Consider the following 22,499-nt stretch of genomic DNA (forward strand, 5'->3'; position numbering starts at 1 on the left):
TGTTACGTATGTAGCTCCATTGTTGTGTCTTACTTTGGGAACGTGTGGGTTGAACTCCACAGCTCTGTGTATGGCTTCTACAGCATTCATCTCTGCTGTACTCAACCCTCGCCTCGACGCTGCCTCTGGAGAGAACCTGCATGGGGAACACGGGACACCAGGGTGTGTGTGTAAGAATGTGGGTCATTGAGTGTATGTGAATGTGTAGTGTGTGTGTACCTGCAGTCATAGGGGCTACTATGCTAAGATAAATGGAATCCTCTCAGTCTTATACGCAGAACTAGGATATCTAGGAGGTGTTTTAAAATGCCCTAACCCATTTCAAAACAGAATCACTCAATATCATTCTCTCTGTCACACGAATATCCCCAGGCTAACTTCTAAATACTACTTCAGGTATGTGAACCACTTGGTGCCATTGTAACAGTAGTAAAAGGATACTCACTTGTCTGATACCGCCCTGGCTTTGAGCAAGGCTGCTGTGTAGCATATTGTTGCTGATTTGGGTAAACTAATATCTGTGGGGAGACAAAGCGCATATCAACAGTGTTCTTTCTCCTCCACTTAACTAGAAGACATTTACACTAGACAGGGAAGGAATAGGGCCCCTAAGGGTTTTTACTGAAGGTATTGGAGGGTTTACAGGATTTCACTAGAATACAGTCTCATTTTACTTTAAGTCATATGGAAATGGTTGGATGTAGACTTTATTTTCTAATGATTTGTATTTTATGACTTTTGTTATGTAATGTCTGTCATTCAAACTTATGTCTCATCTCCAGAAATAAAATCACAGTGACACTGCAGAGGTGTCTCTTGAATGTCTGGTCATGGACCAATGAGCAACAGTTAACGTTGAACTTTTTTCACTTTAAGAGGTGTGTGTGTCTTACCGTCGTACTTGGCTAGTACGGCCTGTACGTCTGCGTAGTTCTGCAGCTCTAGCAGCGACTCCAGCAGGTTCTCATGGATATTGAACATACTGAGGAGAGGGAACTCCTTCATTAACTGGAAAACACACAACTGTTGTTACATGTAATACCAGACAGGCAGTGAAACAACAGTCAGACTTTAGTAACCCTACCCAGTCCCACACAGCCTCAAACCTAGCCTGGTGCCAGACCTATTTGCTCTGTCTTGCAAAATTGTCATGGCAATAAGAGATGACGCGACAGCAGCAGATCTGGGACCAGGCTACCTCCAACCACTTCCCCAGACCTCTATGTTCTGAGGCTGCAGAACATACTGTACATTTCCATTTCAGTCATTTAGCAGACACTCTTAACCAGAGCGAGATGCGGAACAAATTAAGGTGCCTTGCTCAAGGGCACAGATAGAAGTCGGCTCGAGGATTCAAACCAGCGACCTTTCAGTTACTGGCCCAATGCTCTTAACTGCTAGGCTACCTGCCGCCACTGTTGTTTCCTTACATGTTTTTGTTACATTTATCATACAAATGTATAGTGATTGAAAACATTGGCATGTAAACAATTAGGCAAATCCTAACTTTTACCAAAGTCACATTTTTAACTAGTCCCCCCCAACATCAATGCTGATCTAACAGACAATTCAAGTTCAGTGGGAACTACAGTAGGATTGGGGATTGGTCCGTAACCTCCTGGTGGCTTGGTGTATACTGTACTTACATCTCTCAACATTTTGACAGCTTCTCTGGTTCGGCCCAGCTTTCTAGAGCACATAGCAAGTCTCCTCTTAATGTAAACCAGAACATTGGTGTCCCTTCCTGAGAGAAACACCGCAGCAAAGTTATTTCAGCTGGTATAACACACATGGACACACACACATCCGAGCACACACACTAATAGATTTATTTGCGTATATATGTAAGTGTTTGAGAGTGTGCGTCTGTGTTTCCAACCAGGTGCATGCGTAATCTTTTCGTCCGTCCGTCCGTCCGTCCGTCTGTCTGTCTGTCTGTGTGTGTGTGTGTGTGTGGGTTCAACTGTATGTTTGGCTGTGTTTGTAGGTTCAACTGTGTGTATGTTTGACTGTATGTTTGGCTGTGTTTGTTTGTACTCTACTCACTGTGCTGTGCCTCGTACTGTGCACCATGGTGTTGAAGCTGTTGGCTGCGTCTGTAGCAGCCCTCTCCTGTCTTCAAGGCCTGTTTGAAGAGCTTCTCTGCCTCCACGATGGTGGTGGCCTCCTCCTCTGCCAGCAGGATGGACGCTGTTGCACAGCTAACAGGACAAGACAGACCAGTTGGAAAAGAGTGAAAATAATTTTGGGGGAAGACAACACAGAAGAGGACGACAACATAGAGTGTATTTACAAAAGTATGTAGACACCGCTTCAAATGAGTGGATTCGGATGTATAAAATCGAGCACACATCCATGCAATCTCCATATGTTGTTGGACAGGATGCCACCTTTCCAACAAGTCAGGTCATCAAGTCAGCTGCTCCGGTAAACTGTAAGTGCTGTTATTGTGAAGTGGAAACGTCTAGGAGCAACAACGGCTCAGTTGTAAAGTGGTAAGCTTGTTGAATGCCAAGTTGTTTTTTAAAACATTTTTTAAAATGTAACCTTTATTTAACTAGGCATGTCCGTTAAGAACACATTCTTATTTACAATGACGGTCTAGGAACAGTGGGTTAACTGCCTTGTTCAGGGGCAGAACGACAGATTTTACCTTGTCAGCTCTGGGATTTGATCTTGCAACCTTTCAGTTACTGGCCCAACGCTCTAACCACTAGGCTACCTGCCGCCCCAAAGTGATGGCTGGAGTGGTGTAAAGCCGCCGCCATTGGACTCTGGAGCAGTGGAAACGTGTTCTCTGGAGTGATGAATCACGCTTCACCCTCTGGCAGTCCGAAGGATGAATCTGGGTTTGGTGGAGTAGGTTGCCTACCCAACTGCATAGTGCCAACTGTAAAGTTTGGTGGAGGAGGAATACTGGTTCGGGCTAGGCCCCTTAGTTCCAGTGACGGGAAATCTTAACGCTACAGCATACAATGACATTCTAGTGGAGTCTCTGCTTCCAACTGTGTGGCAATAGTTTGGGGAAGGGCCATTCCCTGTTTCAGCATGACAATGCCCCCGTGCAAAAACCGAGGCCCATGCACACATGGTTTGTCGAGATCGGTGTGGAACAACTTGACTGGCCTGCACAGAGCCCTGACCTCAACCCCATCGAACACCTTTGGGATGAATTGGAAAGCCGACTGCGAGCCAGGCCTCACTAATGCTCTTGTGGCTGAATGAAAGCAAGTCCCTGCAGTAATGTTCCAACATCTAGTGGAAAGCCTTCCCAGAAGAGTGGAGGATGTTACAGCAGCAATAGGGGGGACCAACTCCATATTAATGCCCATGACTTTGTTTGACGAGCAGGTGTCCACATACCTTTGGTCATGTAGTGTAGCTGGAGGGAGAAACAGGGGAAGTCCCCTAAAAAAGTATCCTGAAAAGCTGTGAAAATGTTGTGTGTGTGTGTGTGTGTGTGTGTGTGTGTGTGTGTGTGTGTGTGTGTGTGTGTGTGTGTGTGTGTGTGTGTGTGTCTCACACTTTAGTCATACAACCTCAATTGAGGAAGAGTTGAAGAGACCTCATTGAAGATTCCTCAGAAACATAATAGGTTATTTTCAAGTAATGCATGAGTGAACTGAGGCCAACCATGTTCCACAGCATCTGTGTAGGTGAAAACTACTCACTCCTCTCGTTCCAGGGATTCGTGTGCAGCAGAGATTCGTGCCTGTGGGTTCCTCTCTCTCCACGCTTTCTGCATTACTAAAAACACACACGCACATTAGTGTTATTGAGGTCAGAGAGGTACGATACTACCTGTGAACATGAATCACACCTCCCTGGAGATGGGGTGAGTGACAGGGTGTGGTGTGTGTCTCTCTGGATGCGTGTGTGTGTGTGTCTCGGTGCTGTGTGTGTCTCTCTGGGTGCTGTGTGTGTGTGTGTGTGTGTCTCTGGGTGTTTCTCTAGGTGCTATATGTGTGTGTCTCTGGGTGCTGTGTGTGTGTGTGTGTGTGTGTGTGTGTGTGTGTGTGTGTGTGTGTGTGTGTGTGTGTGTGTGTGTGTGTGTGTGTGTGTGTGTGTGTATTTGTATGTCTCTCTGGGTGATGTGTGTGATGTGTGGGCGTCTCTGGGTGCTGTGTGTGTGTGTGTGTGTGTGTGTGTCTCTGGGTGTTTCTCTAGGTGCTATGTGTGTGTGTGTGTGTGTGTGTGTGTGTGTGTGTGTGTGTGTGTGTGTGTGTGTGTGTGTCTCTGGGTGCTGTGTGTGTGTGTGTGTGTGTGTGTGTCTGGGTGTTTCTCTAGGTGCTATGTGTGTGTGTCTGGGTGCTGTGTGTCTCTGGGTGACGTATGTGTGTCTCGGTGCTCTGTGTGTGTCTCTCTGGGTGGGTGTCTCTGGGTGCTGTGTGTGTGTGTCTCTGGGTGACATGTGTGATGTGTGTATCTCTGGGCGATGTCGGCGTCTCTGGGCCTCTCTCTCGGTGATATGTGTGTGATGTGTGTGTCTCTGGGTGATGTGGGCTTGGTGTGTGTCTCTGGGTGATGTGTGCGATGTGTGTGTCTCTGGGTGATGTGTGTGTCTCTGGGCGATGTCTCTGGGCGATGTGTGTGTCTCTGGGCGATGTGTGTGTCTCTGGGTGATGTGTGCGTCTCTGGGCGATGTGTGCGTCTCTGGGCGATGTGTGCATGTTCCTTACTGGCGTCAGCTGGCCGGAGGTGGTCAGAGTCGCATGTGAAAAATGTCTGGTGGTCTTGTGCCGAGAGATTCATATCGTAATACGTGAGTGGCTCTCGGCCCGTCACCCACGTATACCTGGTAGACACACACACACACACACACACACACACGGTCAAAATAATGTTCATGGTCCTACTAAAAGTCTGGGGGGAGTGAGAGAGGTGGAGAGATCTAGAATGAAAGAGAGGTGGAGAGATCTAGAATGAAAGAGAGAGGTGGAGAGATCTAGAATGAAAGAGAGGTGGAGAGATCTAGAATGAAAGAGAGATGTGGAGAGATCTAGAGTGAAAGAGAGAAAGTGGAGAGAGAGAAAAGAAATAGAGAAAAGGGGAGGGCTGCACTAGGCAGCACTGATCTAATAACATGGGCTCCTGGTGAGGCAGGAATTCTCTCAGCCTGTTGACACCATGTCAGACCCAGCCATTACTACCAACTCTCTCGAGGTGAGAGAGCGAGAGCGAGCAGACATAGCAGAGCAGAGAAACAGAGAGAGGGAAGGAGGGAAGAACAGGACAGAGTATGGAAAAGAGTGAAGAACACAGAGGAGATGTGGAGAGAAACAGGGGTACTTGAGGAAGGGATCATGTGACTCACCGGTTATATTCCGCCCCTCGAAATAAATTCAGTGGATTTCGCCATACTTTACATTCTGAGGGAACAAGAGGAGAAAGACATTGTGCGGGATGGTTTGTAGGCGGATCCGACAAAGTAGACTCCTAAATGTACTCCTGAGCAAGTTAGGGATCAAGTGTACATCATGAAATTCCTACACTAAATTACACTACAGTAAGGCAACTTCATAGCTTCTGTAATCTTCAGGTCAGTACTACCAGACTGCATCCCAAATCCATAGGTCTTCATCACTAGCCAGTCCATCTTAAAATCCCCCTCCTTTCCCCAGACATGGGGATTACAACAGCAAATCATTCTAAAGCAATTTCACCAATCATGCAGTGTTGATTCAACACAGCTCAGATAATCCCATTTCACTCAACGAAAACAAAAACCCACACTGGATTTGTCAGTGGTGTTGGAGCGAACGATAAGGCAATAAGGTACTAAATGCTCTATTTGTCTGTAGTAGGCCTAAATGCTCTAATGTGTAGGCAGATTACATATGTTATCTCTATTAATGAGCTGGGCTGTCTTTTCTTCTACCAACAAGGCAACAATAAACATGTCACCCCCCACAAATGATGCAGCGCCACCCCTTGAGATATCAGATGTGACTAAGAAATTTAAGTTAATTACTATAGTTTCCGCCTTGGGCCAATCAGTGTCATTATGCAAGTGCCGGATCTCTGTGGCAAGACGCATCATTCCCCCAAGTTCCCTCAAAGTCGTCCCAGTGCTGTCTGAGATATCGCGTGGGACTAACGTACGGACGGAGACAGATCCACAGTCCCCTCCCCGATATCATCTTTGGGGACAACAATATACTCCATCTGGCTTTAGTAAACCACAGGGTCTCAGGCCACTTCACTGAGGAGCTGGGTCACTAACAGTAAACACTCTGGTGAACGCTCACTGAAGGCTTTACCTAGTTTGTAAATGCTCCATCTAGTTAACGCTCTATACCTAGTGCATGCTCTATATATGTAGTGAATGCTCTACCCATATAGTAAATCTCTGAGTCTTACCAGACACACTCTGTCGGTTGGAGTCTGCGTCTCCGTTACTGCTGTTGGAGTTGGTTGGGGAGCTGTTGTCCACGCCGCCCAGCAGAGGGCGCAGGTGGCTCACTGACACCTGCTCGATGAAGGAAGTACCGTACTTCCTGAAGTACCACCACTCAAATATCTGACAGGAGACCAACACGAGGCAGTTGATTCAGGGAGGATTCAGTAGGGTCAGGGCCATAGAGAAACAATATGTGACTGTGTAATTGGTATGACTGATCTATTCCAAAAACGGTCTTTAGGGCCGTGTCAAATTAGTTGAATGTTCTTTGGGTTACATCACTCATACCACTGATAGGTTTGATAGGACTGTCTTCGACTTAGAGGGTCTTTGATTTTTGGTATTATGCCACTAAGTGCAATGTAACACAGGCTAGCACAGGATTTCTCATTTCTGAAGAGCCCTAATGCTCTTAAAATATGAAAGTAAAAGCATCTGCACAAAAATGTGCACACTTTCTTACATGTTCTCTTTTAGCATTGCCCAATCAAGACAGGGCCCAATACGCAACTCTATTTCAACACTGGCTGACACACATACAAAATCCTTGACTGTTTGTATCTGGAAAGTCATCCACAACTGGTATTGCCTTGTCTACATTACTTCTAGTCCTGGTGATACAGTAATGCCCTATTACCTAACCGTCTTAGTCTCAACTGACTGTAATTAATATAACAAGAATCCATCTGTATTTTAACACATCACAGTCCAGGCACATATAATCTCATCTCTACTGTAATTATTCATAGGACACAATGAAGGCTTAAGAGCCCTATGAGACTCATCGTCGTTACCAGGCAACTAAACAAACTGGCCAACCCACAGAGAGGAATGAGCTTCGCTAGTTAAAGCTACCGTAGCTCTCTTATTTTTTAGTTTTAATTTTCTTTGGAAGAAAGACCCTTGTAGCACAGTTCACTCTCACCATACAACAGACACACGAGGCTCAACTTGGTGGTCCTGCGTGGCTCAGTGGGTAAGACCAGTGTTGGGGGATCAATTCCCACTGGCATCACACAATACTTAAGTGTAGTGTAGGCTATGCACTCCCTGTACTGCAAATATCTTGCTTTGGATACAAATCTTCTGCTAAATGGCATAGATCATCATATACTAAAATGTATGCACTCACTGGACTGTAAGCGGAGAGGAAGAGGCACAAGCAAAGAGGGTTTACTCCACCCAAATTTTTTTGTATAGAGGTCAATGAGAGCGTGTTGAATTTGGCCAACAAAAATGTAATTGCTAAGTGCGGTATATTTGATTGAATAGAATTTCTGTAATTGTTAGGTTGCTATGAAAGCACTTATATAAAAGTGGACACGTGGCATTTTGGCAAAGTCAACGATTTTATATCGCAGTTGTGCCCGTTGTTGACATGTACATCTGCCCTCTCATTGGCTAGAATGGTCCCACCTGATCTCGCCTCCTCCCACCTGCCTTCCATCTTTGAGGACATGCATTTACATTGTTAGAGCGGTCACTCAAATATCTTATCAATATAATAGAATCATTTGATCTAAGTCGCTTTGGATAAATGTGCTAAATGTCATAATATGAATATAATATCATCAACTTACCAGTATGAGTCCTGATATCAAGGAGGATGTCCCTGTCAGAGCCACGTAGAATTTGGGTGTCAGGGTGTTCAGAAACATGCTTACTGTAGAGGAGACAGAAACACACAGCATCGTTAGTGTTACACACACCACCATGGCATTAGAAACAATAGAGCTACAATGATTACCCCCAGTGGCATCAACCACATTAGCCCATATTACAGGAATTCAAAGGCTTTTATACACAATTCTAATGTACCATGTTTCTCCAAGAACAATCAAAGTCCTGCAACACGGAACAGTGGATATCAGAACAGTGGTTTGAGCTTAGTCAAAGTTCATGTGTCACTCCACAATGATACAAATGATAGATTATTTACAAACCACGTTGTGGACCACTCAAAATGAGTTTTGAGACACTAAAAACCATCATAGTCAAACATGGTACAGGCATATTTTATAATGATTTATATAATCTAAACCAGTGGTTCCCAACAAGGGGTACGAGGACCCCTGGGGGTACTTGGCCTATCCACAGGCGGTACTTGAGAACTCATTAAACCTCCGGCCTACTGGTTAAATGCACACGAGGGGGTACTTCAGGGGAACTCCGGGCAGAGTAAAATTCAGTTGTTGGTACCGGAAAAGGTTGGGAACCACTGATCTATACACAAGTATGCATAAACAATGTATAGATAATTGTCTGAATCAACCGCACACCCAAAGCTGATTTATGAAGGAGGCAAAAGGCAAAATGGAGAAACAGGAAAAAGTCTCTACACTATAGTGGGGCTTTCTGTCAGTGGACTTTTAGTCAGCTCTGATGAAGGTCGCCTGACCGAAAGCTCAGTTATATACAAAAATTATAAGCATCTTTCCTGGTTCTGCATAAACATTAGGCACTTAAATAAACATCTGTGTGTTGCGCCGTCACAATGCTTACTCCTACAGATGCGTTCAAATAAAATAGTTATTTGTCACGTGCCAAATACAACAGGTATAGTCAATTCACCTTACCGTGAAATGCTTACTTACAAGCCCTTAACCAACAATGTAATTCAAGAAATAGAGTTAAGAAAATATTTGCTAAATAAACTAAAGTAATTTTTTAAATAAAATAACAAGGGGGGAGTTTAATGTAAATAGTCCCGGTGGCCATTTGATTAATTGTTCAGCAGATTTATGGCTTGGGGATAGAAGCTGTTCAGGAGCTTTATTGACCTAGACTTGGTGCTCTGGTACTGCTTGTCGTGTGGTAGCAAAGAGAACAGTCAGTCTATGACTGGGTAGCTGGAGTCTTGGAAAAGTTTTGGGCCTTCCTCTGACACTGCCTAGTATATAAGTCCTGGATGGCAGGAATCTTGGCCCCAGTGATGTACTGGGCCGTACACACTACCCTCTGTAGTGCCTTACGGTCAGATGCCGAGTAGTTGCCATATCAGGTGGGGATGCAACTGATCAGGATGCTCTCGATGATCCAGCTGTAGAACTTTGAGGATCTGGGGACCCATGTCAAATATTTTCAGTCTCCTGAGGCAGAAAAGGTGTTGTGCCCTCTTCACAATGGTCTTAGTGTGTTTGGACCATGATAGTTTGTTGGTGATGTGGACACCAAGGAACTTGAAGCCCTCAACCTGCTCCACTACAGCCCCGTCGATGTAAATAGGGGAGTGATCGGCCCTCCTTTTCCTGTAATCCACGATCAGCTCCTTTGTCTTGATCATGTTGAGGGAGATGTTGTTGGTCTCTGCCAGGTCTCTGACCTCCTCCCTGTAGGCTGTCTCATCGTTGTTGGTAATCAGGCTGTTGGTGACCACTTATGTCGTCAGCAAACTTAATGATGGTGTTGGAGTCGTGGTCAGCCATGCAGTCGTGGGTGAACAGGGAGTACAGGAGGGAACTAAGCACGCACCCCTAAGGGGCCCCCGTGTTGAGGCTCATCGTGGCAGATGTGTTGTTGCCTAGCCTTACCACCAAGGGCAGTCTGTCAGGAAGTCCAGTATCCAGTTGCAGAGGGTTGAGTACCATCCTGGTAATCCGTCTGGCTTCGCAGCCTTGTGAATGTTGACCTGTTTAAAGGTCTTGCTCACATCGGCTACGGAGAATGTGATCACACAGTTGTCCGGAACATAAAGGGATTTCTTATAAGCTTCTGGATTGGTGTCCCGCTCCTTGAAAGCGGCAGTTCTAGCCTTTAGCTCGGTGCGACTGTTGCCTGTAATCCAAGGCTTTTGGTTGGGATATGTACGTACTGTCACTGTTGGGATTTTTATTTATTTATTTCACCTTTATTTAACCAGGTAGGCTAGTTGGTAGGCTAGTTGAGAACAAGTTCTCATTTGCAACTGCGACCTGGCCAAGATAAAGCATAACAGACAACACAGAGTTACACATGGAGTAAACAATTAACAAGTCAATAACACAGTAGAAAAAAAGGGGAGTCTATATACAATGTGTGCAAAAGGCATGAGGAGGTAGGCGAATAATTACAATATTGCATGACGTTGTCGATGTACTTGTTAATGAAGCTGGTGACTGAGGTGGTACACTCCTCAATGCTATTGGATGATTCCAGGAACATTTTCCAGTCTTTACTAACAAAACAGTCCTGTAGCGTAGCATCCGCATCATCAGACCACTTCCGTATTGAGCAAGTCACTGACACTTCCGGCTTTAGTTTTTGCTTGTCAGCAAGAATTGGGAGGATATAATTATCGTCAGATTTGCCAAATGGAGGGTAAGCTTTGTATGAGTCTCTGTGTGTGGCGTAAAGGTGGTCTAGAGTTTTTTTCCCTCTGGTTACTGGTAGAAATGAGGTAAAACGGATTTAAGCTTGCCTGCATTAAAGTCCCTGGCCACTAGGAGTGCCAGATGAGCATTTTTTCTGGATGAGCATTTTCTTGTTTGCTTATGGCCTTAAACAGCTCGTTGAGTGCAGTCTTAGGTGCCAGCATCAGTTTGTGGTGGTAAATAGACGGATACAGAAAATATAGATGTCTAGATAGTGTGGTCTACAGCTTATCATGAGGTACTCTACCTCAGCCGAGCAATACCTTGAGACTTCTTTAATATTAGACATCGCGCACCAGCTGTTATTGACAAATAGATACACACCCACACCCTTCGTATTACCAGACGTAGCTGTTCTGTCCTGCCGATGCACGGAAAACCCAGCCAACTGTATATTATCCGTGTTGTCAGTCGCTCTGGATAAGAGCGTCTGCTAAATGACTTAAATGTAAATGTAAATGTTGTCGTTCAGCCACGACTCAGTGAAAAACATAAGATATTACAGTTTTAATGTCCCGTTGGTAGAATAGTCTTGAACGGAGATCATCCAGTTTATTCTCCAGTAATTGCACATTGGCCAATAGAACAGATGTGGGAGGCGGGTTACCCACTCGCCAACGAATTCTCCCAAGGCACCCCGATCTCCATCCCATGTATTCAGTCTTTTCTTCATGTGAATGACAGGGATTTGGACCTGGTCTCGGAGAAGCAGCATTTCCCTCGCTTCGGAATCATTAAAGAAAAAAATCTTTGTCCAGTTCGAGGTGAGTAATCGCCGTTCCAGAAGCTGTTTTTCGGTCATAAGAGATGGTAGCAGCAACATTATGTACAAAATAACAAAATATTGCATTTGGTTAGGGGCCGTAAAACAGCAGCCGGCGCCATTTATGACACCATTGCACTTAAAAAAAATAAAAATGGGGTAATATAATAATAATAATATATGCCATTTAGCTGACGCTTTTATCCAAAGCGACTTACAGTCATGTGTGCATACATCGCAGTTGTAAATCAAACAAATAGGCCTACACGGGTGAACACCAAATGCTTTTTCAATTTATATTTAGAAGGAAGCATGACCTGTGTAAGGTTGCCAATATATTTGACCGCATCCGTAGCTATCATACACGTGATTAGGGCCAAGTGTATGATACAGCAGGTGACCATATGATCCAATGTCTCATTATTATTCTTTTTTATTGTATGTTTGTATATATAATTATTATTATTTTTTTTGTTACACTTGTCTGTTACTGTCACTTTGTCCTATCGTTGTCACATATCTTTTCACTTTTGTTTTGAATGTTCTTAATTGGAAAATGCAAAAATAAAATACAAAACCCCCCACAAAAAAAACATAGGATACACTTACCCTAACTAATACTGATAACCATCTAGATGTCACCATTATACATGCACATACATTTTAGTCAAAAGGTACGGCATGAACGGCAACAACACCGGGACACAGTGCCCTTCGTTCCCGCTTGACAAGCAATGCTGTCTGGCAAAGGCATGGGAAGTAGCTGCATAGTTTCAGAGTGACAGTCACAGTAAGCACACGCATACGACGTATGACACAAGAGTACACCCGTCATCAGTACTTTAAAACAGAAAATGTACAATTATTTGGGTAAAACTAAGTGAAATACTACTAACTTCTCCATCTTAAAAACAGAAGTCCACACTCTGGCAATACGGAAGCTCACGGTTACGTGGTAAGAAACAGAAGATAAAATAAGAAAACGAAACACAGCTCAATCTAAAATGTCTAACCTATAGCAGAGCACTTGACTCACCCACTTCATTCCACATGCCCATCACTTTCCCTTTGACACCCACTTGTCTACACTCCGGGTCTACACTCCGGGTCTACACATTGAGCTGCAGCTATCCTCTTCTCAGCTAAAGCCCTATGCAGAACACCCACAACACTACAACTAGATCATCTCATAACGAGGTGGACAGGGCTGCTGTTATCTGTTCGTAGGTTCGGCCTCAATGTGGGATTGTGGGTAATGTAGTATACAAGGATGTGGTGGTAAAGGAGGACAAACCCCACTCAACTGCATCCCTGGTAGTGTGGTGTAGCTGTAACAGTTTTAAGCCCTTCTCCTGGGCAGAAAAACCTGTTAACATTCAATCATGTTAACACCACCTAAATGTTCAATTTCCCTTCCGTTGGTTTCAATCCGGCCTAGTTTCAGAGTGGGGGTGCAAACAGCACTAGGGCCGGCGGCTCATTAGGCTATTTGTAGGAGAAATACTTGTACAGTTATAGTGGGGATAACAGGATGCTATTGGATGCTGCTCCAGAAGGAAGCCGGGTGTTCCTTCTTAGGGAGACGCCAGTTATAGAGCGATCGGCTGGGACAAAGACCCCACTCAGACAGCCCTCCACTCAACCAGATACACACGCCCATCCTCTACCACAGTAGCAGCTGGGCCCCTATGCCTATTCACCCTTCTGGAGTGGGTCTCCTCTCCTACTGAGAGGGGGGCATTATGGAGGAACCACAGCCCCACAGACCTGACATAGACCACACTATGGGAGAGGCCTGTAGTGTGGCGTATAGGCCTATGTAAAATGTGGTGTTTACTCTACGTTGCTAGAATGTCAATGTTGCAGAACCGGATGCAGAGTCAAGTCTGTCTGGCACCTTTAAACATCATAATAGCACAGAGGAAATGAAAAGGTGTGATAAATAAACCCTGGATGAAGGTGTGATAAATGACCCTGGATGCTCTGTTGAATGCTCTGTTGAATTGCATTATGACACTGCAATATCAATACTATAAGGGCTTCACTCGTGCTAGTTTAACTGTTGTAAGAGATTGAGAACATTGTAACATCAGTGTAAATATGAGGTAGCATAAATTGGTAATTCATTAAGGCTCAGCTGACCCACCATCGGTGATACCATGTCTACAGAAAATGTAAACTGGCTTGATAATCAAGACAGCGATTCTAGCAGGGAAAAAACTAAATGTCATTGCAGACCAATAGATACAGTATGTGCCCTTCAGTAAGGACACCCAGGTGACTGCTGATAATGATAACAGAAACTGTTCTGTTCAGAATGATAAATCACACACACAGTCAGAAACTACTAGAGCTCTGTGTGGAGTCCATTTGCTATATTCTCCGCTTAGAATGTCCCCCTCTGTGTCACTGTGGTTTGGCTAGTAATTCCCAAATGTTTGTGGTTGCAGAGGCGATTAGCATCCACATCTGTCTCGGCTCGTATGGATCCTCCACGGCCGCCGCAGCACGGCCCATTTTGTGTTTTAACTACCTATGTGACCTTTTGGGAACACAGGAAGTGGGCTGGGTATCATCTCACCTGTTATGGCAGCCAGGGGAAGGTGAGACACTCGCATGGGTGATGAAGGGTTATGGCCCAATTTAAATGAAATGGTCTGGATAAAATGACTATCCAAAAGCTGGTGGTTGTATTCATTAGGCACAAAAATGGAATAAAACCGATTGAAACAGGGAGGGATTACCTGGCCAATAAACACTCATTTTTGTTGTCTGTTGCAAAACGTTTTGCTAGAGTGTTCCCTAAAGAATATAACCCTGCATTGAGATCCGTCACTGAGATCCCCACCCACACACATACTGTATGTTTAATATGGCTCAACCTTATACCAGATAGGGAGCCCTTTGCGTCTTCTTCATTTACCTACTGACACACATTCAGGTGTATTGATAAGACAATGGAGTAGCCTGGTGTTTCTCAGCAACAATGACCAAGAACAGAAACAGGTATCTATTCCCTACAGGCCTTGGTCCAAAACACTGCATTATATAGGGAATATAGTGCCATTGGGGACACAGGACAGGCCTATCTGCCAGGGACACTGGTATTCTAAACTAGCTCTATGGATCCTTATGTACACACAAGCGAGCAGATAACTTCAATGTATGAACACACACACACAAGTGTAAACAAACACACAGTACAGGTTAATGTTTATATGAACAGCCCCTCGGCTCACCCACACACGAGCAAACTGTTGAGTTCAGAAACAGAGACGAACAGTCGTTTCACTCTATGTAGCAACTGTACACTACACTATCAAAAATGTCATTAACCTAGCCTAGCCTAGATAGATAGATAACCCAACAGAATAGAGCTCACCATCTCACCCCACTCAAGCTGTGTAAAGAGAAGCTGATGCACATTACGTAGGCTACAACACAGTCTCTAGTATAGACTATATCTCACCTTCCATTTCTCTGTGACATCCGCTGTGATGATAGCCAGAGAAACCCACCACAGGAAAATCAAACCACACACAAAGAGCATACAGTGAGTCAAGGCAATAAAACCCAGTCTAAGAGCACACACACACAATGTGCTTGGGGGGGCCCCTCAATGCCCTCAGTCCAGCTTCTGTGTACGTGATAGGCAGCTGCTTTTGAGTGACAGCTGGCCAGGCCAATCATAATGCATGACTAGTCTGCCCTCTCTAGTGACACCGTAGAATCAGGAGGGGGTCTGTAAACCAGCGGCTCAACCAATCAAAAGCTCCGATTTTAATGTGGGGGTGGGCTGCTCTTTCACCTTCGCATGAAAAGGTAACCATGACAACCCCTCTCAACGACCCTACACAAGACTAGAAGACGTTAGAAGACGTAGCTAAGAGAGAGAGAGAAAAAGAGTGTGAATTGAAATAGTCTACTCCATTAATGGCATGTCTCAAACAGCTCGGAGATGGGATGTTGTCTTTCCGGACCTAATAAAAGACCGGAGTGGTTGAAACATTGTCAATGAACCACGTAGGAGAATAGAATGCAGTGGGTGTAGTTTCACTCTTCATTTATTTAATGAATAAACAAATCCAGCACCTGCTCTGGAATATTTTTCTGTTGCCTTTCTTCCAATAGAGCCTAATAAGAACCTGACAACTGCCAGAGAGCCCAATGTAATTAAATGTTTGATGTGATTGGTCTAAATCATACAGTGGTAGAGTTGTGAAGGAACATGATGAGAAATGTTATGCTTTTGTAAAGAAGATCCCTCTGAACCAACTACAATAAGGGCTCTCTGCTCTGAGCTTGTCTCGACTTCTTCTCAACAAAATCAACATGCCTTGAAGAGAGATGCTTGAACAACATCAATGAGTTGAATGCATTTGCATTTCAAAACACAAAGCGGAACATCTAATACATTGGTGTCCTTGAAAGCTCGCTCACTATCACCAACCTAGCAGTCAACATGAAGAGGGCTCGTTGTTTGACTCTTCAAACAGTGGTTCTCGTTCCATACTTCATCCACATATCATGGAGGCCACACTTAGACTGACTTACTGACTGAGGCTCCTGAGGATAAGGGGAACTGCTATAGCTCTGAGGGTGGCTTTGATAGAATCACACCATCAGCTGAAGCCTGAGGGACCACAGCTTACTGAAGCCTGAGGGACCAGAGCTTACTGGAGTCATTTCCACTGAATAAGAGCCCAACTGGTAAATCCACCTGTTCTGGCAAACTGGCTTTGGATCATTAGAAATTGTACCAGTGTGAGTGCAAACATTATCAAAGTGTGCCTCAATTAAGCAGCAACGTGCTTTACTGTAAAAGGTTATTGAAAAGACACTGGTCAGTGACAGGTAAACTTGATCTGGATTGTTTATTACAACAGTAAACACCGTCCAACAAAGCTCTATCTGAACAGGCAGTTAACCCACTGTTCCTAGGCCGTCATTGAAAATAAGAATTTGTTCTTAACTGACTTGCCTAGTAAAATAAAGGTTAAAAAATGTTTAAAAGAAAATCTCAGCAGTCCCTTGAAAACCATCAAGGCCATTTGTGAATAAATAACAAAAACCTTAATATAAAATAAAAATTATTATTATTATTTTACTTCCCTCAGGTTCTAGTTACCAACTAAGCTACTCACTAAAACAAAAATAGCAGTAGTGGGCAGATACCACAGAAACCCGACCCTGAGCCATCCGTTTCTACTGCTCATAGGGCAGGCCGGGTAACCACGGTAACAGAAAGTGACAGCTGGTTGCCGTCAAAGTTATATACGCCATTATCAAACTTCCATAACAAAAAGAGCTGATTGTGGACTTCAGGAAACAGCAGAGGGAGCACCCCCCCTGTCCACATCGAAGGGACAGCAGTGGAGAAGGTGGAAAGTTAAGTTCCTTGGCGTCCACATCACAGACAAACTGAAACGGTCCACCCACACATACAGTGTGGTGAAGGCGCAATAGCACCTCTTCAACCTCAGGAGGCTGAAGAAATTTGGCCTGTCACCCAAAACCCTGAGAAACTTTTACAGCTGCACAACCGAGAGCATTCTGTATAGAGTATTACAGCCTGCCCTCAACCGCAAGGCTCTCCAGAAGGTAGCGAGGTCTGCACAACGCATCATCAGGGGCAAACTACCTGCCCTCCAGGACACCTACACCACCCGATGTCACATGAAGGCCAAAAAGATCATCAAGGACATCAACCACCCAAGCCACTGCCTGTTCAGCCCGCTAGGTCAGTGCAGGTGCATCAAAGCTGGGACGGAAATAATGAAAAACAGCTTCTATCTCAAGGTCATCAGACTGCTAAACAACAATCACTAACTTAGAGAGGGTGCTGCCTACATTGAGACCCAATCACTGGCCACTTTAATAAATGGATCACTAGTCACTTTATACAATACCACTTTAATAAAGGTTTACATATCTTACATTACTCATATCATATGTATATACTGTATTTTAAACCATCTATTGCAACTTGGCTATACCGCTCGGCCATCGCTCATCCATATACTTAGATGTACATATTCTCATTCACCCCTTTAGATTTGTGTGTATTATGTAGTTGATAGGGAATTGTTAGATTACTTGTTAGATATTACTGCACTGTCGGAACTAGAAGCACAAGCTTATCGCTACACTCGCACTAACATCTGCTAACAATGTGTTTGTGACAAACAACATTTGATTTGATGCTGTAAATACTACTCCTAAAGCTACGCTGCCGAGGCTCAAAGACATAGAATAGACCCATGCGTGGGCTACAGCTGTTTGGACAACAGGCGTCATCAAATGTCCACAAGTGGTGGGAGTCCCCCACTTCAGTTCTGACTTGCACTTCTTATTGGTAAGTGAAGCATCTACAGGCTAAATGTGAAACATGTCAACAGAAGAATGGAATTGACACTACACTGCTAGAGGAGATTGACACACTACACTGCTAGAGGAGATTGACTCTGCTAGAGGACATTGACACACTACACTGCTAGAGGAGATTGACACACTACACTGCTAGAGGAGATTGACTCTGCTAGAGGACATTGACACACTACACTGCTAGAGGAGATTGACTCTGCGAGAGGACATTGACACACTACACTGCTAGAAGAGATTGACACACTACACTGCTAGAAGAGATTGACACACTACACTGCTAGAAGAGATTGACACACTACACTGCTAGAAGAGATTGACACACTACACTGCTAGAAGAGATTGACACACTACACTGCTAGAAGAGATTGACACACTACACTGCTAGAAGAGATTGACACACTACACTGCGAGAAGAGATTGACACACTACACTGCTAGAAGAGATTGACACACTACACTGCGAGAAGAGATTGACACACTACACTGCTAGAAGAGATTGACACACTACACTGCGAGAAGAGATTGACACACTACACTGCGAGAAGAGATTGACACACTACACTGCTAGAAGAGATTGACACTGCTAGAAGAGATTGACACACTACACTGCTAGAAGAGATTGACACACTACACTGCTAGAAGAGATTGACACACTACACTGCGAGAAGAGATTGACACTGCTAGAGGAGATTGACACACTACACTGCTAGAAGAGATTGACACACTACACTGCTAGAAGAGATTGACACACTACACTGCTAGAAGAGGTTGACACACTACACTGCGAGAAGAGATTGACACTGCTGGAGGAGATTGACACACTACACTGCTAGAAGAGATTGACACACTACACTGCGAGAAGAGATTGACACTGCTGGAGGAGATTGACACACTACACTGCTAGAAGAGATTGACACACACTGTGAGAAGAGATTGACACACTACACTGCTAGAAGAGATTGACTCACTACACTGCTAGAAGAGATTGACACACTACACTGCTAGAAGAGATTGACACACTACACTGCGAGAAGAGATTGACACACTACACTGCTAGAAGAGATTGACACTGCTGGAGGAGATTGACACACTACACTGCTAGAAGAGATTGACACACTACACTGCTAGAAGAGATTGACACTGCTAGAGGAGATTGAGACACTACACTGCTAGAGGAGATTGACACACTACACTGCTAGAGGAGATTGACACACTACACTGCTAGAGGAGATTGACACACTACACTGCTAGAGGAGATTGACACACTACACTGCTAGAAGAGATTGACACTGCTAGAAGAGATTGACACACTACACTGCTAGAAGAGATTGACACAATACACTGCGAGAAGAGATTGACACTGCTAGAGATTGACACACTACACTGTTAGAAGAGATTGACACACTACACTGCTAGAAGAGATTGACACACTACACTGCTAGAAGAGATTGACACACTACACTGCGAGAAGAGATTGACACACTACACTGCGAGAAGAGATTGACACACTACACTGCGAGAAGAGATTGACACTGCTAGAGGAGATTGACACACTACACTGCTAGAAGAGATTGACACTGCTAGAGGAGATTGACACACTACACTGCTAGAAGAGATTGACACACTACACTGCGAGAAGAGAATGACACTGCTAGAAGAGATTGACACACTACACTGCTAGAAGAGATTGACACACTACACTGCGAGAAGAGATTGACACACTACACTACTAGAAGAGATTGACACACTACACTGCTAGAAGAGATTGACACACTACACTGCTAGAAGAGATTGACACACTACACTGCTAGAAGAGATTGACACACTACACTGCTAGAAGAGATTGACACACTACACTACTAGAAGAGATTGACACACTACACTGCGAGAAGAGATTGACACTGCTAGAGGAGATTGACACACTACACTGCTAGAAGAGATTGACACACTACACTACTAGAAGAGATTGACACACTACACTGCGAGAAGAGATTGACACTGCTAGAGGAGATTGACACACTACACTGCTAGAAGAGATTGACACACTACACTGCTGGAAGAGATTGACACTGCTAGAAGAGATTGACACACTACACTGCTAGAAGAGATTGACACTGCTAGAGGAGATTGACACACTACACTGCTAGAAGAGATTGACACACTACACTGCTAGAAGAGATTGACACTGCTAGAAGAGTTTGACACACTACACTGCTAGAAGAGATTGACACACTACACTGCGAGAAGAGATTGACACTGCTAGAGGAGATTGACACACTACACTGCTAGAAGAGATTGACACTGCTAGAGGAGACTGACACACTACACTGCTAGAAGAGATTGACACACTGCACTGCTAGAAGAGATTGACACACTCCACTGCTAGAAGAGATTGACACACTACACTGCTAGAAGAGATTGACACACTACACTGCGAGAAGAGATTGACACACTACACTGCGAGAAGAGATTGACACTGCTAGAAGAGATTGACACACTACACTGCTAGAGGAGATTGACACACTACACTGCTAGAAGAGATTGACACACTACACTGCTAGAAGAGATTGACACACTACACTGCTAGAAGAGATTGACACACTACACTGCTAGACACACTACACTGCTAGAAGAGATTGACACTGCTGGAGGAGATTGACACACTACACTGCTAGAAGAGATTGACACACTACACTGCTAGAAGAGATTGACACACTACACTGCTAGAAGAGATTGACACACTACACTGCTAGAAGAGATTGACACACTACACTGCTAGAAGAGATTGACACTGCTGGAGGAGATTGACACACTACACTGCTAGAAGAGATTGACACACTACACTGCTAGAAGAGATTGACACACTACACTGCTAGAAGAGATTGACACACTACACTGCTAGAAGAGATTGACACTGCTGGAGGAGATTGACACACTACCCTGCTAGAAGAAATTGACACACTACACTGCTAGAGGAGATTGACACACTACACTGCTAGAAGAGATTGACACACTACACTGCTAGAACAGATTGACACACTACACTGCTAGAGGAGATTGACACTGCTAGAGGAGATTGACACACTACACTGCTAGAAGAGATTGACACACTATATTGCTAGAAGATATTGACACACTACACTGCGAGAAGAGATTGACACTGCTAGAGGAGATTGACACACTACACTGCTAGAAGAGATTGACACTGCTAGAGGAGATTGACACACTACACTGCGAGAAGAGAATGACACTGCTAGAAGAGATTGACACACTACACTGCTAGAAGAGATTGACACACTACACTGCGAGAAGAGATTGACACACTACACTGCGAGAAGAGATTGACACACTACACTGCGAGAAGAGAATGACACTGCTAGAAGAGATTGACACACTACACTGCTAGAAGAGATTGACACACTACACTGATAGAGGAGATTGACACACTACACTGCTAGAAGAGATTGACACACTGCACTGCTAGAAGAGATTGACACACTCCACTGCTAGAAGAGATTGACACACTACACTGCTAGAAGAGATTGACACACTACACTGCGAGAAGAGATTGACACACTACACTGCGAGAAGAGATTGACACTGCTAGAAGAGATTGACACACTCCACTGCTAGAAGAGATTGACACACTACACTGATAGAGGAGATTGACACACTACACTGCTAGAGGAGATTGTCAATCTCTTCTAGCAGTGTAGTGTGTCACTGCTAGAGGAGATTGACACACTACACTGCTAGAAGAGATTGACACACTACACTGCTAGAGGAGATTGACACACTACACTGCTAGAAGAGATTGACACACTACACTGCTAGAGGAGATTGTCAATCTCTTCTAGCAGTGTAGTGTGTCACTGCTAGAGGAGATTGACACACTACACTGCTAGAAGAGATTGACACACTACACTGCTTGAGGAGATTGACACACTACACTGCTAGAGGAGATTGACACACTACACTGCTAGAGGAGATTGACACACTACACTGCTAGAAGAGATTGACACACTACACTGCTAGAGGAGATTGTCAATCTCTTCTAGCAGTGTAGTGTGTCACTGTTAGAGGAGATTGACACACTACACTGCTAGAAGAGATTGACACACTACACTGCTAGAGGAGATTGACACACTACACTGCTAGAAGAGATTGACACACTACACTGCTAGAAGAGATTGACACACTACACTGCTAGAAGAGATTGACACACTACACTGCTAGAGGAGATTGACACACTACACTGCTAGAGGAGATTGACACACTACACTGCTAGAAGAGATTGACACTGCTAGAGGAGATTGACACACTACACTGCGAGAAGAGAATGACACTGCTAGAAGAGATTGACACACTACACTGCTAGAAGAGATTGACACTGCTAGAGGAGATTGACACACTACACTGCGAGAAGAGAATGACACTGCTAGAAGAGATTGACACACTACACTGCTAGAGGAGATTGACACTGCTAGAGGAGATTGACACACTACACTGCTAGAAGAGATTGACACACTACACTGCTAGAAGAGATTGACACACTACACTGCAAGAGATTGACACTGCTAGAGGAGATTGACACACTACACTGC

The 22,499-nt window shown here is 44.4% G+C and overlaps 1 protein-coding gene across 8 annotated transcripts in view; it reads right to left on the reverse strand.

Moving 5' to 3' along the window:
• Positions 1 to 22,499, reverse strand: part of LOC118370728 (suppressor of tumorigenicity 7 protein homolog) — a 96,624-nt gene that overhangs the window by 26,729 nt on the left and 47,396 nt on the right. For 5 of the 8 annotated variants that reach the window (XM_052466269.1, XM_052466268.1, XM_052466273.1 and 2 more), the window contains 10 exons: positions 7,981 to 8,063; positions 6,361 to 6,520; positions 5,315 to 5,369; positions 4,680 to 4,795; positions 3,672 to 3,747; positions 2,047 to 2,201; positions 1,647 to 1,744; positions 894 to 1,008; positions 446 to 518; positions 34 to 136 (listed from right to left, as the gene is read on the reverse strand). In XM_052466269.1, the coding sequence (XP_052322229.1) occupies positions 34 to 136; positions 446 to 518; positions 894 to 1,008; positions 1,647 to 1,744; positions 2,047 to 2,201; positions 3,672 to 3,747; positions 4,680 to 4,795; positions 5,315 to 5,369; positions 6,361 to 6,520; positions 7,981 to 8,063 (1,034 nt within the window). Of the gene's footprint in view, positions 1 to 33; positions 137 to 445; positions 519 to 893; positions 1,009 to 1,646; positions 1,745 to 2,046; positions 2,202 to 3,671; positions 3,748 to 4,679; positions 4,796 to 5,314; positions 5,370 to 6,360; positions 6,521 to 7,980; positions 8,064 to 12,548; positions 12,707 to 14,894; positions 14,946 to 14,981; positions 15,127 to 22,499 lie in introns of those variants that run through there. The other 3 variants (XM_052466272.1, XM_052466275.1, XM_052466270.1) reach the window with 3 other exon arrangements.

The sequence above is a fragment of the Oncorhynchus keta genome, chromosome 17 (genome assembly GCF_023373465.1).
Source record: "Oncorhynchus keta strain PuntledgeMale-10-30-2019 chromosome 17, Oket_V2, whole genome shotgun sequence".
Taxonomy (NCBI): domain Eukaryota; kingdom Metazoa; phylum Chordata; class Actinopteri; order Salmoniformes; family Salmonidae; genus Oncorhynchus; species Oncorhynchus keta.